The sequence below is a fragment of the Chiloscyllium punctatum genome, chromosome 1, assembly GCF_047496795.1.
Source record: "Chiloscyllium punctatum isolate Juve2018m chromosome 1, sChiPun1.3, whole genome shotgun sequence".
Taxonomy (NCBI): Eukaryota; Metazoa; Chordata; class Chondrichthyes; order Orectolobiformes; family Hemiscylliidae; genus Chiloscyllium; species Chiloscyllium punctatum.
Window position 1 is genome coordinate 57148021 of NC_092739.1, and position 17740 is coordinate 57165760.

The 17740-nt window shown below is 41.5% G+C and overlaps 1 protein-coding gene across 1 annotated transcript; it reads left to right on the forward strand.

Annotated features, from left to right (window-relative positions):
- The first annotated feature begins 820 nt into the window (after positions 1-820).
- On the forward strand, positions 821-14248 carry smim20 (small integral membrane protein 20). The gene is made up of 3 exons (XM_072565736.1): positions 821-996; positions 6160-6216; positions 13063-14248. The coding sequence occupies exons 1-3, from the start codon at positions 888-890 to the stop codon at positions 13098-13100; spliced, it is 204 nt and encodes a 67-aa protein (XP_072421837.1). The 5' UTR covers positions 821-887; the 3' UTR covers positions 13101-14248.
- The last annotated feature ends 3492 nt before the right edge of the window (positions 14249-17740 follow it).

The following is a 17740-nucleotide window of genomic DNA, read 5'->3' on the forward strand; positions in this document are numbered from 1 at the left end:
CAGCCAGAGAGTGGTGGGCCTGTGGAATTCATTGCCGCAGAGTGCAGTGGAGGCCGGGACGCTAAATGTCTTCAAGGCAGAGATTGATAAATTCTTGATGTCACAAGGAATTAAGGGCTACTGGGAGAATGCTGGTAAGTGGAGTTGAAATGCCCATCAGCCATGATTGATTGGCGGAGTGGACTCGATGGGCCGAAAGGCCTTACTTCCACTCCTATGTCTTATGGTCTTTAATGGGACTAGTTGAGGTTGGGATACCTGGTCGGCATGGACTATTTGTGGATTAGTGGTACTGGAAGAGCACAGCAGTTCAGGCAGCATCCACATCCCACATGGACTATTTGTACAGAAGGACTGTACATCTCTATGACTCTACAACAGAATCATTGCGTCATGGAAGAACTGACTGTACCTAAGATTTTGGACCTATGTACCTTTGCACATAAGATGGTGCAGGGACTGGTGACTTTGTCTATTTTTCACTCTGTTCATGTATCCCTGGACTTCAGTACACTTGACAATAAAACCTCATTTCAATTCCTCAGGCGAAGGAGCCAGGCGTAGAGTGAAAAGTGCACAAAGTCACCGTTTTTAGTGGTTGAGAAGTGAACTTATGGAATATCCACGACAAAGCATGTTTTATGACATGAAGCCACTGAGTAAAATACGTAGGGGTTCGCAACAATCCAAAAGGGAGATGGATGGAACTCCCAGCGCGTGCGCAGCAGACTAGCGCGTTCGACGATTCCACTCTGTGGGAATCGCCCGTCTCAAAGATGGCGGACGGATGCCCGATCACGTGACATTCCGCGCATGCATTCCGAGACCGATAGCGGAAGTGTGGGTCGAAGAGGGTCACCCGTTCGTGAGCTTTGTCCGCGTGCGCCATGGCCGGGCATGCGCGGGTGGTCTTCTTGTTCGGTGGCTTCGCTGCTCTACTGGGAGCTGCCTTTTACCCCATCTACTTTCGGCCGCTGATTTACACTGAGCAATACAGTGAGTGAGAGTGAGAGAGAGAGAAAGGGAGGGGTTTTGGAAGGGCAACAATCTGCGGCGGAGGTGGGCCGGTGGTTGCGGGCACGGCTGGCTCCCGGCGGTGATGTTTTCCCCGGGCATCGCCTCCCCAATAAGGGTCATGGCCTGAGGATGTGTGACTGGCCGTTTTGGGTTGAAAGGGAGCAATTTTCTCTCAAGGTGATGAATCTGTGGAATTCTCTACCACAGAAGGCCGTGGGGGCCAGTTCGCTGAACGTGTTTTAAAAATAAAGACTTTTCTCAAGGTTAGCAGTGCCAAGGTGTTGAAATGGAGGAAGAATTTTTTTTTAAAAATCACACAACACCAGGTTTTAGTCCAACAGGTTTATTTGGAAGGACAGTGTTCCCCCTGTGCCTGCGGGGGATATGTTCCAAGACCTACTGTGGAACCCCAAAACCATGGATAGTCGTGAACTCATTCGTTTAAACTGGAAATTTACCTTCCTGGCAGCTCCCTGGTTCTGGAATGTTCCCTGTAATATTTGGGATACGGTAGACTGAGGGTAACTGAAACCGTGGAAACCAGACCCGCAGATACGGTGGTCGAGCTGTATTAGCTGTCGGAGCATCACTCCTTCATCAGGTAGTCAGCTAACTGATGAAGGAGCAGTGCTCCGAAAGCTCGTACTTCCAAATAAACCTGTTGTGACTGTAACCTGGTATTCTGAGAGTTTTCACTTTGTCCACCCCAGTCCAACACCGGCACCTCCACATAAAGCCATAGTGATGTACAGCACGGAAACAGACCCTTCTGTCCAACTAGTCCATGTCGACTAGATATCCCAACCCAATCTAGTCCCACCTGCCAGCACCTGGCCCATATCCCTCCAAACCCTCCTTATTCATTCATCCATCCATCCATCCATCCAAATGCCTTTTAAATGTTGCAATTGTACTAGCCTCCACCATTTCCTCTACCAGCTCATTCCATACACGTACACCTCTGCGTGAAAAAGTTGTCCCTTAGGTCTCTTTTATATCTTTCCCCTCTCTCCCTAAACCAATGCCCTCTAGTTCTCGACTCCATCACCCAGGGAAAAGACTTTGTCTATTTATCCTATCCATGCCCCTCATAATTTTGTAAACCTCTATAAAGTCACCCCTCAGCCTCCAACCCTCCAAGGAAAATAGCCCCAGCCTGTTCAGCCTCTCCGTGTAGCTGAAGTCTTTCAACCCTGGCAACATCTTTGTAAATCACACCTTGAAAAGGAGGATCAGCCATGATTATGTTGAGTGGTAGACTGCGCTCTATGGGACAAATGCCTACTGTTACTTCTATTTTCCATGTTACTTTTGCAAGCCCCCCCCCATATTATACGCTAGTGTTCTTGCACTGTTGCTGGGTCAAAATCCTGGATCTCCCTCCATCACAACACTGTGGGTGTGCCTACATATAGACTCCAGCAATTTAAGAAAATGGCTCACCCCTATCCCCTCCATGCCAATTAGAGATGGGCAATAAATGGTGACCTTGCCAGTGCTACTCTCATTCTGAAAACAAGTCGTTAAAAAGCAAGTGTGAACTTTAACAGCACTGAAAATACAGTCAAATTAGTCATATGTAATTTGACTTTAACAATTCCATGCTTGCCACCTTTTATCAGTTCATGATTATCCAAGTAATTAGTCATTTTTGCTTCTGCCATATTTAAATTGTTCACTGCCATTGATGTTAAACTGACTCACTAGGATATGATTGCCAGATTCAATGTTCACCTTTTTTTGAATGAGTGGCTCATTGTACAGACCCCTAGTTCTTAGGCATCATAATTTAATCTAAGAAGAATTCAAAGCTTGTGGCTGACACCTCTAAATAATCTCACATGAAATCAGATTATAGTTGTGTTTTCGTAACGTTACTGAAGAGATATGTCACAATTTTATTCAGTTCAGATGAAATTTGTTATTCGTAATGTCAAACTACTTGTTCCTGAATATTTTAACTTCATAGTAAGCTCCACTGTTAGGCATGCAGAAGCATGAGTTTTTTTTTGTTTCTATCATTTGCATACCAGTACTCATTTCATATTGCCAAAATTCTTGATAAGGTGATGGTGAACTGCCTTCTTGAACTGCTGCAGCCTTTGGGTTAGGGATGCACTCACAGCTATTAAGAAGGGCTTTTCTAGGTTTTAATCCAGTGACAGTGGAAGCACTGTGATACAGTCCCAAGTCAGGATTGCTTTCCTTAAGGGGAACTGGCAGAAGACGTGATCCCATTCATCTGCAATCCTTGTTCATTGCGTAAAGACCATAGGTTGGGAAGGTGCTGTTAAAGGCATCTGTGTGATTTGCTGCAGTGCATCTTATCAATGGTACACACTGCTGGTATTGTGTAATGTTAGTGAAAGGAGTGACCGTACCAGATGGGGTGCTCGTAAAGTGTTCTGTTCTGCATGTTGGTGGAGTTGCATCCATCCAGGCAAATGAAGAGTATTTCATCACACTTCTGATTTGTGGTTTGTAGATTGTGTCTTTGCAGAAATGGGAAGAATTTGATGCAGAATTTCCTGCCTCTGGCTTGCTGTTGTGGATATTTTCTTAGCAGTGTTCAGCTGGGACTGTTTTTCTGGAGCATTAGAGGTTGAGGGGTGACCTTGTAGAATAAGATTTATAAAATCATGAAGGCATGTATAGGATAAATAGACAAAGTCTGTTCCCTGGGGTGGTGAAGTCCAAAACTACAGGGCATAGATTTAGGGTGAGAGGGGAAAGATATAAAAGAGACCTCAGGGGCAACTTTTTCATGCAGAGCGTGGTACGAGTATGGAATGAGCTGCCAGAGGAAGTGGTGGAGGCTGGTACAATTGCAGCATTTAAAAGGCATTGGATGGGTATATGAATAGGAAGCGTTTGGAGGAACATGGGCTGGATGCTGGCAGGTGAGACTAGATTGGGTTGGGATATCTGGTCAGCATGGATGAGTTGGACCGAAGGGTCTGTTTCCATGCTGTACATCTCTATGACTCTTAAGTTGTGACACCCTTCTGAACAAGTACTATGTAAATCTGGCCTTCTTGGTTCAGAAGTAGGCAAACTACCACAGTACACAAGACCCTGTTATAGTAAGTGTTTCATCCTAGATGGTCTTGATGCACCAATCTTTCAGGTAACAGCCGAATGCTTTGACCAGTTCCATCATAGAGACTAATACTGACTGCTCTTGTAGCCGTGGTAGTAGTTATAGCTGCTGCAGTTCAGTTTAAGGTCAATACTAACCCCCAAGATGTTATTAATGGAGGATTCAGTCATGATAACCCCATTATGGAGAGATGGTTAATTTTTCTCTTGTTGGCGATGATTGTTGCCTGACATCCAAGTCATACAAATATTACTTGCGACCATGTCTGCTCAAGATTGAATGTTGTCCAGGTCTTGCTGTTTTCAGCCATGGTTTACTTCAGTAATTGGGGTACGGCATAAATGATGCTAAACATTGTGTAAATCTTACTTCCAATCCCACTGTAAATGAGGGGTGGATGGAAGGTCATTGATGAAGCCGTTAAAGGCAGCTGGACCTAGAACACTACACTGAGGAACACCTGCATTGATATCATAGAGATATACTATACTGAAACAAACCGTTCAGTCCAACTCATCCAGCTGACTAGATTTCCTAAATAAATATAGTCCCATTTGCAAGCATTTGGCCCACATCCCACTCAAACCCTTCCTATTTGTATACCTATCTAGATGCCATTTAAATGTTGTCATTGTATTAACCTCCTCCACCTCTTCTGGCAGCTCATTCCATACACGCACCACCCTGTGCGGAAAAAGTTGTCCCTTAATTCCCTTTTTAAAATCTTTCCCCTCTTGCCTTACACCTTTAGTTTTGGACTCTCCGACCCGAGGGAAACGACCTTGTCTATTTACCCTATCCATGCCCTTCATGAATTTATTAACCTCTATAAGATCACCCCTCAGCCTCCAACGTGCCAAGGAAAGTAGCCCCAGTCCATTCAGCCTTTCCCTATAGCTCATACTCTAAACCTAGCAGCATTATTGTAAATAATTTCTGAACCCTTTCAAGTTTCACAACATCTGTCCTTGGAGTGAGATGATCGACATCTAACCACAGCTATCTTCCTTTGTAATGCTGGTGTAGATTTTTCCCTTAACTTTCCATTGACACTAATTTTGCTAGAGCTCCATAATGCCCCATTCAGTCAAACATATCTTGATGTCAAGGGCAATCACTCTTGCTGGATTGTTTCTCCTGTTTTTTTGTGGACAAAGCAACTTGCTAATTTTTTTACATTTTTGTGTAAGTGACAGCATTATGGCTTTACTTACACAGGTTAGCTATTCGGTACTGTTGTTCGCATATTTTTGGGACCCATAGACTTAGCTGAAGGAATTTGCTACTGCAATCTCTTGACTTCATGTGAATTGATTTAGCATCTATGATGCTGGACACCTTAGGATGAGCCTGTGATGAATCAACATTTCTGAAAATGATTCATATCTTGATGCCTTGAGACATCAATGTTAAGGACTCAAGTTCAATCTTTCCCAACCCGATACCACTTTGTCTCCACATTTGGTGTGTCTGTCATGCTGGTTGACAGGACATACTTGGGAATGGTGATGATGGTACCTAGGACTTCCTCTGTGAGGAATAATTTCATGAGTTTGACTGTGTCAGGCTGCTGCTTGATTAATCTTTGGGACAGCTGTCCCATTTTGACACAGTTCCCTAGAGTTTCATACATAGGACTTTGCAGGGTGAACAGGTTTGTCATTGTCGCTTCCAGTGCCTAGGTCCATTCAATTTTCTTCAACTTTGTAGTATTTTGATACAACTGAGTGGCTTGCTCAAGCATTTCAACCACAGTGTTGTGGGCCAGGAATCACATGCAGGCCAGGTTTCCTTCCTGAAGGAACATTAGTGAACTGGAAGGGCTTTTTGTGATAATGATCATCTTGAAATTAACTTTTAATTTTACATCTATTGACTGAATTCAAATTGTAGCATTTGCACTGGTGGGATTAAACTCTATGTCACCACAACATTAGCCTGGACCTCTGGATTATGAATTCAGTGACGTTACCATCGCCTCCCTAGGACGAATAGTATTTTGGAAAGAATGCACAATAATTACTTGACTGCTTTTTAAACAGGGCAAGAACAAAAGGTGAACAGAACTGGAATAAAGCAGGAGGAAATTCAACCTGGAGGTGAGTATGTAGAGTCAGTCTATTCTCTGCCACAAAAAGTATTTGAGGCCAAAGCATTGAATGGTATTGAGAAGGACTAAAGGTATCATTGTGCATGGTGAGAAAACAGGAATAGGGTAGGGAGTTGGCGGATCAGCCAAAATCATATTGAATGGTGAAGCAGGCTCAAAGGACCAAATGGCCTACTCTATATTTATATTTATATATGCTACTATATATTTATCATAGAAGAATAAAATGAAGCCACCTTATTTAAAGTTTCATTTGCTTTAATATAAAACAGATAATTTATTATGCAGTCTTGAGGTTAGACTAGTGAATATGCTTGCAGATCATGTTGTCTTGTGTTTTTCTTTGTCGAATAAACACTCAAAAAACTAACAGTTGGAATCCGTAGATTTGTGTCTTAAGATTTGATTGATGAAATGGCTGTTACACAGATAGATATTCTGCAAATTTAACCAGATAGCATTGCTTTATTTTGATGCAGTTAGTAGAATCACAATTTAGTTTTATTTCTGTAATTCGTAGCAAGTGGGTATTATTGTAACAGATATAAATCGAGGCTCCTCATTTTATTTGCTTAATTGCTATTACTAATCATTACAGGATGTGGCAGGACACCAGAGCTTTGGCCTGATTCACTGATTGTAGAATTGCTTAACTTTATCAAAAACATACTTTTTCTGCTGTTTAGCAGGCATGTGGACCTGTCATTGATCACCAGGGTAACATGTCATTTTAAGTTACTCCTGATGCTCTTCCTGGATGCTTTTGTTCATCTCTCATTAAACAAGACTTGATTACCTGCCTGCTGGATCACAGTCTGCACTTCTACAGCAGATATCCTGTATTGCCTTATAGGTGTCATTTCTGAGGTGTCATAAGAAGTAGGAACAGGAGTAGGCCATTTGATGCCTCAAGCCGATTCCACCATTCAATAGGGTCCTTAGGGGAATCATGGGTTACTGTAAAAGTGTAGGAAAGTAGATATGGAGAATATCAGATCAGCCTTACATATACATAAGGACTCTGCCCTTACAAATCTTGGCAAGTTGTTCCAAAGACACACAACCTTCTGAGAGAAGAAATGCCTTCTCATTCAGTCTCAAATTTGTGCCCCTTTGTTCTGAGATTGTGCCTTCTGGTCCTGGACTCTCCCATGAGGGGGAACATCCTCTCAGCATTTACCTTGTCAAGCCCCTTAATCTTATATGTTTCAATGAGACCACCTCTCATTCTTCTAAACTGCAGTGAGTAGAGTCCGAACCTTTGATCATAAGACAGTCTCTCCATTCTGGGGATCATCCAAGTGAACCTTCTCTGAACTGCCTCCAATGAAATTATATTTTTGCTTAAATGTGTGGGGTGGGTGGGAAGGGGTGTGGGGGGTGGTTTATGAGTGACTGTGAGAGAGTGTGTATATAATACAATAAGACATAGGAGTGGAAGCAAGGCCATTCGCCCACCAAGTCTACTCCGCCATTTAATCGTGGCTGATGGGTGTTTCAATTCCACTTACCCGCACTGTCCCCGTAGCCCTTAATTCCTTACGAGATCAAGAAGTTGACAATCTCTGCCTTGAGATTGTCAAACATCCCGGCCTCCACTGCGCTCTGTGGCAATGAATTCCACAGGCCCACCACTCTCTGGCTAAAGAAATGTCTCCTCATTTCTGTTCTAAATTGAAGGGAAAGTGAAAGCAACAGGGAGTATGGAGTTAAGTGGAAAGATAAGCAGGAGGATAGCATGTGTGCAGGCGGATTTAAACTTGAGGCAGACTGGGAATGCAGCAAAAAAAAAGGATAACTTAAGATATCTTATGACTTCCAATATCTCTGATGATAAGAAAGTTAGCATTAAGGCACTTTACCTGAATGCTCGTAGCATTCGTAACAAACCAGATGAACTAATGGCACAGATCATTGTGAATGATTATGATGTGGTAGGCATCACAGAAACGTGGTTGCGGGGGGGGGGGGGTGTCAGGACTGGCAGTTAAACATCCAAGGATTTTCAACTTATCGTAAAGACAGGGAGGCAGGCAGAGGGGGCGGAGTTGCCTTGTTAGTTAAGAACAAAATTAAATCTATGACACTGAATGACATAGTATTGGATGATGTGGAGTCTGTGTGGGTGGAATTGAGGAACCACAAAGGCAAAAAAAACCATAATGTGTGTTATGTACAGACCTCCTAACAGTGGTCAGGACCAGGGTTGCAACATGTACCGGGAAATACAGAAGGCATGTCAGAAAGGCAAGGTCACAGTGATGATGGGAGACTTCAATATGCAGGTGGACTGGGTAAATAATGTTGCCAGTGGATCCAAAGAAAGAGAATTCATGGAATGCTTACAGGATGGCTTTTTGGAACAGCTTGTCATGGAGCCCACAAGGGAGCAGGCTATTCTGGACCTAGTGCTATGTAATGAACCAGACTTTATAAAAAATCTTAAAGTAAAGGAACACTTAGGAAGCAGCGATCATAATATGGTAGAGGTCAGTCTGCAGTTTGAAAGAGAGAAGGCAAAATCGGATGTAATGGTGTTACAGTGAAATAAAGGTAGTATGAGGGCATGAGAGAGGAACTGACGAAAATAGACTGGAAGCAGAGCCTAGCGGGGAAGACAGTAGAACAAAAATGGCAGGAGTTTGTGGGTATAATTGAGGACACTGTACAGAGGTTCATTCCCAAGAAAAGAAAGATTATCCGGGGAGGGATTAGACAGCCATGGCTGACAAAGGAGGTCAGGAACTATTAAAGAAAAAGAGAAATCCTATAAAGTGGCCAAGAGCAGTGGGAAATCAGAAGATTGGGAAGGCTACAAAAACAAACCGAGGATAACAAAGAGAAATAAGGAAGAAGAGGATCAAATATGAATGTAGGCTAGCCAGTAATATTAGAAATGATAGTAAAAATTTCTTTCAATACATAAGAAACAAACGACAGGCAAAAGTAGACATTGGGCCACTTCAAACTGATGCTGGAAGCCTCGTGATGGGAGATAAGGAAATAGCTGGAGAACTTAATAAGTACTTTGCGTCAGTCTTCACAGTGGAAGACATGAGTAATATCCCAACAATTAAAGGGAGTCAGGGGGCTGAGTTGAGTATTGTTGCCATTACAAAAGAGGAAGTGCTAGAAAAGCCAAAAGGTCTTAAAATTGATAAACCTCCTGGCTCCGATGGGCTACATCCTAGAGTTCTGAGGGAGGTGGCTGAGGAAATAGCGGAGGCATCGTTTGAGATCTTTCAAAAGTCACTGGAGTCTGGGAAAGTCCCGGATGATTGGAAGATCGCCGTTGTAATCCCCTTATTCAAGAAAGGATCAAGACAAAAGATGGAAAATTATAGGCCAATTAGCCTAACCTTGGTTGTTGGTAAAATTCTAGAATCCATCATTAAGGATGAGGTTTCTAAATTCTTGGAAGAGCAGGGTCGGATTAGAACAGGTCAACATGGATTTAGGAAGGGGACATCGTGCCTGACAAACCTGTTGGAATTCTTTGAAGAGGTGACAAGTAGGTTAGACCAGGGAAACCCAGTGGTCTATCTAGACTCCCAAAAGGCCTTTGATAAGGTGCCACACGGGAGGCTGCTGAGCAAGGTGAGGGCCCATGGTGTTTGAGGTGAGCTACTGGTATGGATTGAGGATTGGCTGTCTGACAGAAGGCAGAGAGTTGAGATAAAAGGTTCTTTTTCGGAATGGCAGCTGGTGACAAGCGGTGTCCCGTAGGGTTCAGTGTTGGGGCTGCAGCTGTTCAATTTATATATCAATGATCTGGATGAAGGGACTGGGGGCATTCTAGCGAAGTTTGCTGATGATATGAAGTTAGGTGGACAGGCAGGTAGTACTGAGGAAGTGGGGAGGCTGCAGAAGGATCTAGACAGTTTGGGAGAGTGGTCCAGGAAATGGCTGATGGAATTCAATATGAGCAAATGCGAGGTCTTGCACTTTGGAAAAAAGAATACAAGCATGAACTACTTTCTAAACGGTGAGAAAATTCATAAAGCCAAAGTATAAAGGGATCTGGGAGTGCTAGTCGAGGATTCTCTAAAGGTAAACATGCAGGTTGAGTCCGTGATTAAGAAAGCGAATGCAATGTTGTCTTTTATCTCAAAAGGGTTGGAATATAAAAGCACTGTTGTGCTACTGAAACTTTATAAAGCTCTAGTTAGGCCCAATTTGGAGTAGTGTCCAGTTTTGGTCCTCACACCTCAGGAAGGATATACTGGCATTGGAGCGTGTCCAGCAGAGATTCACATGGATGATCCCTGGAATGGTAAGTCTAACATATGAGGAACTGCTGAGGATCCTGGGATTGTATTCATTGGAGTTTAGAAGATTAAGGGGAGATCTAATAGAAACTTAGACGATAATACATAGCTTGGAAAGGGTGCACGCTAGGAAATTGTTTCCGTTAGGTGAGGAGACTAGGACCCGTGGACACAGCCTTAGAATTAGAGGGGGTAAATTCAGAACAGAAATATGGAGACATTTCTTCAGCCAGAGAGTGGTGGGCCTGTGGAATTCATTGCCGCAGAGCGCAGTGGAGGCTGGGACGCTAAATGTCTTCAAGGCAGAGATTGATAAATTCTTGATGTCGTATGGAATTAAGGGCTACTGGGAGAATGCGGGTAAGTGGAGTTGAAATGCCCATCAGCCATGATTGATTGGCGGAGTGGACTCGATGGGCCGAATGGCCTTACTTCCACTCCTATGTCTTATGGACCCCCTCTAATTTTAAGGCTATGCCCACGTGTCCTAGTCTCCCCGCCTAAATGGAAATAACTTACCAGCGTCCACCCTTTTTCAGCCATGCATTATCTTGTAAGTTTCTATTTGATCTCCCCTCAGCCTTCTGAACTCTAATGAATGCAATCTCAGGATCCTCAGCCAACCATCATATGTTAGGCCTACCATTCCAGGGATCATCCGTGTGAGTCTCTGCTGAATATGCTCCAGTGCCAGTATGTACTTCCTGAGGTGTTGGCCCAGAATTGGACACAGTATTCCAAATGGGGGCTAACTTGAGCTTTATAAAGTCTCAGAAGCACATCACTGCTTTTATATTCCAATCCTCTTGTATGTGTGTGAGTGTAAAGGGGTATAAGTCTGTGAGAGGGTGTGTGAGAGTATAGAAGTGCATGTGTGAGTGTATGAGAGAGAGAGAGAAAGTGAGGACTGCAGATGCTAGCAATCAGAGCTGAAAATGTGTTGCTGGAAAAGCGAAGCAGGTCAGGCAGCATCCAAGGAGCAGGAGAATCGACGTTTTGGTCATGAGCTGAAGAAGGGCTCATGTCCGAAACGTCGATTCTCCTGCTCCTTGGATGCTGCCTGACCTGTATGAGAGAGAGCTTATGTTTGAGGGAGGGTCTGGAGCAGTGTGTGTTTCTGTAGGAGTGTGTATGTCTGACTGTCTGTCTATGAGTGCACTCACTCCTACACGCACACACTCATGCAGACTCTCTGATATGCTCACACATACACTCCCACACTCATGCACATGCACCCTCTCACAGATTTAGATTAGATTAGATTACTTAGTGTGGAAGCAGGCCCTTCGGCCCAACAAGTCCACACCGACCTGCCGAAGCGCAACCCACCCACATCCCTACATTTACCCCTTCACCTAACACATACAAGAGGATTGGCAATTTAGCATGGCCAATTCACCTGACCTGCACATCTTTGGACTGTGGGAGGAAACCGGAGCACCCAGAGGAAACCCACGCTGACATGGGGAGAATGTGCAAACTCCACACAGTCAGTCGCCTGATTTTTATATCCCTTTACACTCTCACACATACACACTCTTTCATACACACTCATAACCCACACCCATGTGCACACACCCAAACACCTATAAGTTTGTAGGGTGAATTTGTACTTGCAGAATTACATTTTACTTTGCTCAAAAACTGCATGAATCTATGTAAGATTCTGTAAATCCCTTCTTTAGATTAGAATCAGTCTGAACATTGTAGCACAGATAGTGTCACATAGGGCAATGCATTATCTGGGCTGGCATGACACCAATTGTTAAAGTTCACTTGAGAATGTAACTTTAAAAAAATTCTGCGATTTACATGTGAAAGAACTGAAACCAACATGGTCATTCTAAAAGATGAGAGACTTAACACACAAGTTAGGTCTTTTTCAACGTGTGATTTTAGTTACATCACATGTAAACATTTGCTATAAATTGTGTCTTATGATCTTATACTCCACAACCACCTGATGAAGGAGCAACACTCCAAAAGCTAGTGCTTCCAAATAAACCCGTTGGACTATAACCTGGTGTTGTATGATTTTTAACTTTGTATACCCCAGTCCAACACTGGCATCTCCAAATCTTGAGTAAAGTTAGGTGTCAAGCACATTGCTGTAACTTTGGCAAGATATCTAGGCTAGATCAGATAAAGTTGTCAGGTTTCCTTTTCTTTGAAACATTAGTGAACCAGTTGAGTTTTCACACCAATCCAGTAGTTTTATATTGACAGTTTCTTTTGTTTCAGATTTATTTCATAAACTCACCTTGAATTTCTGAGCTGCAGTGGTGGGGTTTGAACGTATGTCTGTAGAACATTAGTTTGTCTATGGGATACTAGTCCAGTAACATTACCAGAATACTACCATATCCATGGCTCATTCATGACAATATATAACTTGGCCCTGTTCAGTTAAAATTTCACTTGACAGCAAATGTTTAATTCTAATTTTTTCAACTAGTTTTTTTAAAAATTGTGCCTGCCTTCTTGAATGTGAATACATTGAATGTATAATCTCATCACAAAAAATTCAAAATACAGGGATATTGACATTATGAATATTTTATTTTAAGGAATGAAAGTCTGGTCCGATCCCTTCAATAGGAAGTAACCTCATGATTGACCCGTTTTAAGGAAGAACCCTTCAGAGATTGACTATTTTATTCAATTATGTCACCGTGATGTGGAGAAAGAATTCTAATACGCTCTGGTTCGTCACTTCATTTAATTTATTAACGATAACATTTACACTGTTTGAAATACGTTTTTGCATTTAATTTCCTAAATTGTCAACATTTTCCTGTATAATGTTGCCACAATTAAAATGGATATTTTTCTCAAACTGCAATTTTGTGATTCTATTGAAATTCAAGCTATATGGTCAACATGTTTATAAAGCAAAATTTTAAATCTACAAGGAAAACAACGTTGTCAGCTCATATCCCAAATAACACTATAACTTTAACATAATGAAGCTGTAAGGATTAATAAAATGTTCAACCTGTGGCTTCAGATATTCCAATGAAAGTCACCAAAAATGTGTCAATCAGTTGTCAAATTCTAATCTCAAAAACTTGGAGAAACAGCGATCCATAAAGTTTCATAATTATATAGACTTGCTTTAAAAACCTGTGGGGCAGCATGGTGGTACAGTGTTTAGCACTGCTGCCTCACAGCACCAGGATCCCAGGTTCGATTCCAACCTCGGGTGACTGCCTGTGTGGAGTTTGTACATTCTCCCTGTGTCTGCATGGGTTTCCTCCGGGTGCTGCGGTTTCCTCCCACAATCCAAAGATGTGCAGGTTAGGTGAATTGGTTATGCTAAATTGCCCATAGTCAGGGGTGAATATGGGGAATGGGTCTGGGTGGGTTACTCTTCGGAGGGTAGGTGTGGACTTGTTGGGCCAAAGGGCCTGTTTCCATACTGTAGGGAATCTAATCTAAATAACTAAAATAGCCTGAAGTAAATTTTGTGGATATTCATTTTAAATAAGAAAATATGTTACAGAGTAAAGTTTTGCAATGCAGCAGAACATAGTTCTGTAAAATCACAAAGTTTCTATACCTTCTGGATTTTCTAGTATGTCACAGGTGAAAAAATGTCAAGTGAAAAGCTGCTGAATTCACAAGGTTGTGTGCTGTCCTTTCAAATTTATCTGGAATATGTATATTCTACTTGTATACACTTCTTAAAATGTGTTTTGCCTAATGAATGAGTGTTATGAAGTGTTTCATTGAATAAAAAAAGCTGTAATCATGCTTCCTTGACTATTTCTTTGTTAAAGAGTGAATTGCATTGTTTATACAATCATTTTATTTACATATGTATACAGTTGGGTTTGAAAGAATAATAAAGAGTATTGCGTACTAGAGAAAAAGTTCTCTCAATTTGAGCACCAAGATGGCAAGTTCCAGGAACTGCTTGTTGTCGTTTACTTAATGCAGTGAAAAGTAAATTTATTTTAAAATGATTTGTATTTACTTAACAGGAAAGATCAACAAAAGAGAGTATTAATCATACTCATCTATCTGTATACATATTTTGAGTTTTGTCTCATATCTATTGCACCTTAGTGTTGAATGTTTATAAGAGAACATGTAGCTGAAATTATTATGTTGCATGATATAAATTGGACATTGACCAAATGCATAAAAATTATTCATAAGCTGGGCTACAAAAGGAGGTGTTTTAGTATCCAAAACTAATCTTTGCCAGCACTTGGCCCACATTCCCCTAAATCTTTCCTATTCACATACCCATCCAGATGCCTTTTAACTGTAGTAATTGTACCAGCCTCCACCACTTCCTCTGGCAGTCCATTGCATACGTGCACCACCCTCTGCATGAAAATGTTGCTCCTTAGACCCCCTTTTAAATTTTTCCCCCCTCACCCTCAACCTATGTCTTCTAACTCTGGACTCCCCACCCCAGGGAAAAGACATTGTTTATTTGCCCTATCCACGTCCTTAATGACTTTATCAGCCTCCGACATTCCAAAGAAACCAGCTCCAGCCTATTCAGCCTCTCCCTATCAAGATGAAATAGGACGTCCTGAGGTCATTGACAGAGAACTACCTCTTGATTTGACTCACGATTAGCCTTATTTTTAAGTTTTTGTCCATTTATTTTCAATTACCCCATCTGTGTTATCATTCTGATTGTCTAAACACTTCAATTAGATCACTGTAATCAAGGTGGGAAGTGTAAGAAATGGGAAAAAAACAAACTGGAGCGCTAGTGGGTGCTGTTCTCAGGCTGTAGATAGGTATTATTAGGTAAAAGCAAGGACTGAAGATGCTGGAAACCTGAGTCTAGATTAGAGTGGCAGCATCCGAGGAGCAGGAAAATCGACGTTTCGGGCAAAAGCCCTTCATCAGGATTAGAGGCAGGGTGCCTGCAGTGGAGAGATAAATGAGAGGGGGGTGGGGGTGGGGAGAAAGTAGCAGAGAGTACAATAGGTGAATGGGGGTGGGGATAGAGGTGATAGGTCAAGGAGGGGGATGGGGGAAGGTCGCAAAGAGTACAATGGGTGAATGGGGGTGGGGATGAAGGTGATAGGTCAGAGAGGAGGGTGGAGTGGATAGGTGGAAAGGAAGATAGGCAGGTAGGTTCTTGGAGAGAGAGAGAGAGGAGGAAAACTTCTTAAGGCAGGCATCCTTGCAAGAGGATTCGCAGTAGGGTTAAAATTGATAGGTATTATTAGTCAATTGTTGGGGTAAAGTTGTTAATGCTATTTGAGATTTTCAAATGCTTAATGCTGAAACTAGCAACTTGACTTGGACCATGTGATTTCTAGCTGCTGTAGATAAATTGTCTCTCTGCAAATGAAATATGAAATATTGTAATCAGTTATTGAAACTAGCACTGCAATCAGTAAGCAGCTGGAGAAAGACAAATGCTGTCATTCCTACTGATAAATTTTGTCTTAATGAAATCAAAGGATTGTCATTAAAGTTGTAGTACAGGTTGCAGCAGAAAATTGCAGAGGCACATTGATAGATGAACTGAGTGGGTAAATTTGAGAAATGGAGATCAGTTTTGAGAAGTTCATGGACTGAAGTATTATCAAAATAGTTTCTAAATGTTGAGAAGCTAGACATTGTGCACAAGTAGTGAAATTTTATTATTAGTGTACTGATAGCACTAAAAAGGAGTGGACAAATACAAAAATATGCTTAAAAGGATCGGCGGGATGTTAACTTTTATTTCAAGGGTATCAGAGTTCAAAGGGATGGAAGTTATGTTACATTTCTTAAAAGTTCTGATTAGGATGCACTTGGATTACTGACTGACATTGTATTGTCCAGCTCAGTTTACCAGTTTAATACTGGGGCTGAAGATATTAAATTATGAGTACAAGTTATGCAAATGAAGCTTGAATTTTCTTGAGTATTGAAGATTAAGGAAAAGTTTGATTGGGGTGTTTTGTTGTAAATTTAAAGGACATGGATAGGGTGGAATAGAGAGACTGGGGAAAGTTAGCAAGAAGGGACATATTTTATAATTCAAACTGGGCCATCAAAGATTGAAGTCAGGAAATGTTTCTTTACTCAAAAGATTGTGGATATTTGGAACGTTTTTTTTTCTAAAAGGCTGTTAAGGTGAGGTTATTTGAAATTTAAATGGAGATTGATAGTTTTTTGTTAGGTAACCTTATGAGCTTTGGAACAATAGAGATGAGGTTCATCAACATTGATCTAAATGAGTAGTAGAATAGGCTTGAAGGGTGAAATGGCCTACACCAATTCCTTTGGAGTGTTTCACTGTCTATATCTATCATGAGGACAAATTAAAATGTAAAGCAAAACTAATGATTATGTCAGAATTTACAGTCATAAAGGAAAGAAGGACATTTCTCTAATGTCAGGGTCAGATTTTAGGCTTTCTTACTGCTATGGTCAGTGTGTTTATATGTGAGGTATGTGTTTTTTTTTACCCTCAGTGTGATTGCCGCAATATAAGTAACTGCAGCAGCAAGCTTTCTTGTATGTTTTAAGTCAAAAGTGGATACCCTCAGATGTTTAGAAAATGCAACATCTAAATCATTTGATTCATACAAGCAAAGATTCAATACAGACAAAATAAAATATATTTTTATAATTGTCCATGCTTTTTTGTGACAGACCTGTAATTCCTTAAATGAATCAATGTTTCAGATGAATTGACAATCTGGAAAAGTAATGTATTCTCATTCATCTGAAATGTTACTTGCAGCCAAATTTCCTAGAAACTCATAAATTCAACATTGGGACAGTTTGGGGAGGGTCCTTTCATTCATAATTGATGTTTATTACATTGTCTGCTTTAAAGACATAAGAAATAGGAATAGACCATTTAGTGCATTGAGCGTGCTCTGCTATTCAGTAGGATCATTGCTTTTCAGACTATAAAAGGCATAGTTAGTAAGTTTGTGGATGACCCTAAATTTGGTGGCATTGTAGGCAGTGAAGAAGGTTTTCTAAGATTATAAAGGAATCTTGATCAAATGGGTCAATAGGCTGAAAAACGGCAGATAGTGTTCAATCTGGATAAACGTGAGGTATTGCATTTTGGTGCAACAAACAAGGGTAGGGCTTATACAATTAATGGTAGGACCTTGGGTAGTGTTGTAGGTGCCTCTGTTCTAGAGGTGCAGGTACATGATTCTTTGAAATTTGCATCACATATAAACAGGGAGGCGAAAGTGAGGACTGCAGGTGCTGGAGATCACAGATGAGAGTGTGATGCTGGAAAAGCACAGCAGGTCAGGC

Bases quoted from the DNA above. Each gene is read 5' to 3' on its own strand.
- smim20 (XM_072565736.1), top strand. From the start codon at position 888: ATGGCCGGGCATGCGCGGGTGGTCTTCTTGTTCGGTGGCTTCGCTGCT. The intron at 997-6,159 runs GTGAGTGAGAGT...CTTTTTAAACAG, and splicing joins GATTTACACTGAGCAATACA to GGCAAGAACAAAAGGTGAAC. The intron at 6,217-13,062 runs GTGAGTATGTAG...TTTTATTTTAAG, and splicing joins GGAGGAAATTCAACCTGGAG to GAATGAAAGTCTGGTCCGAT.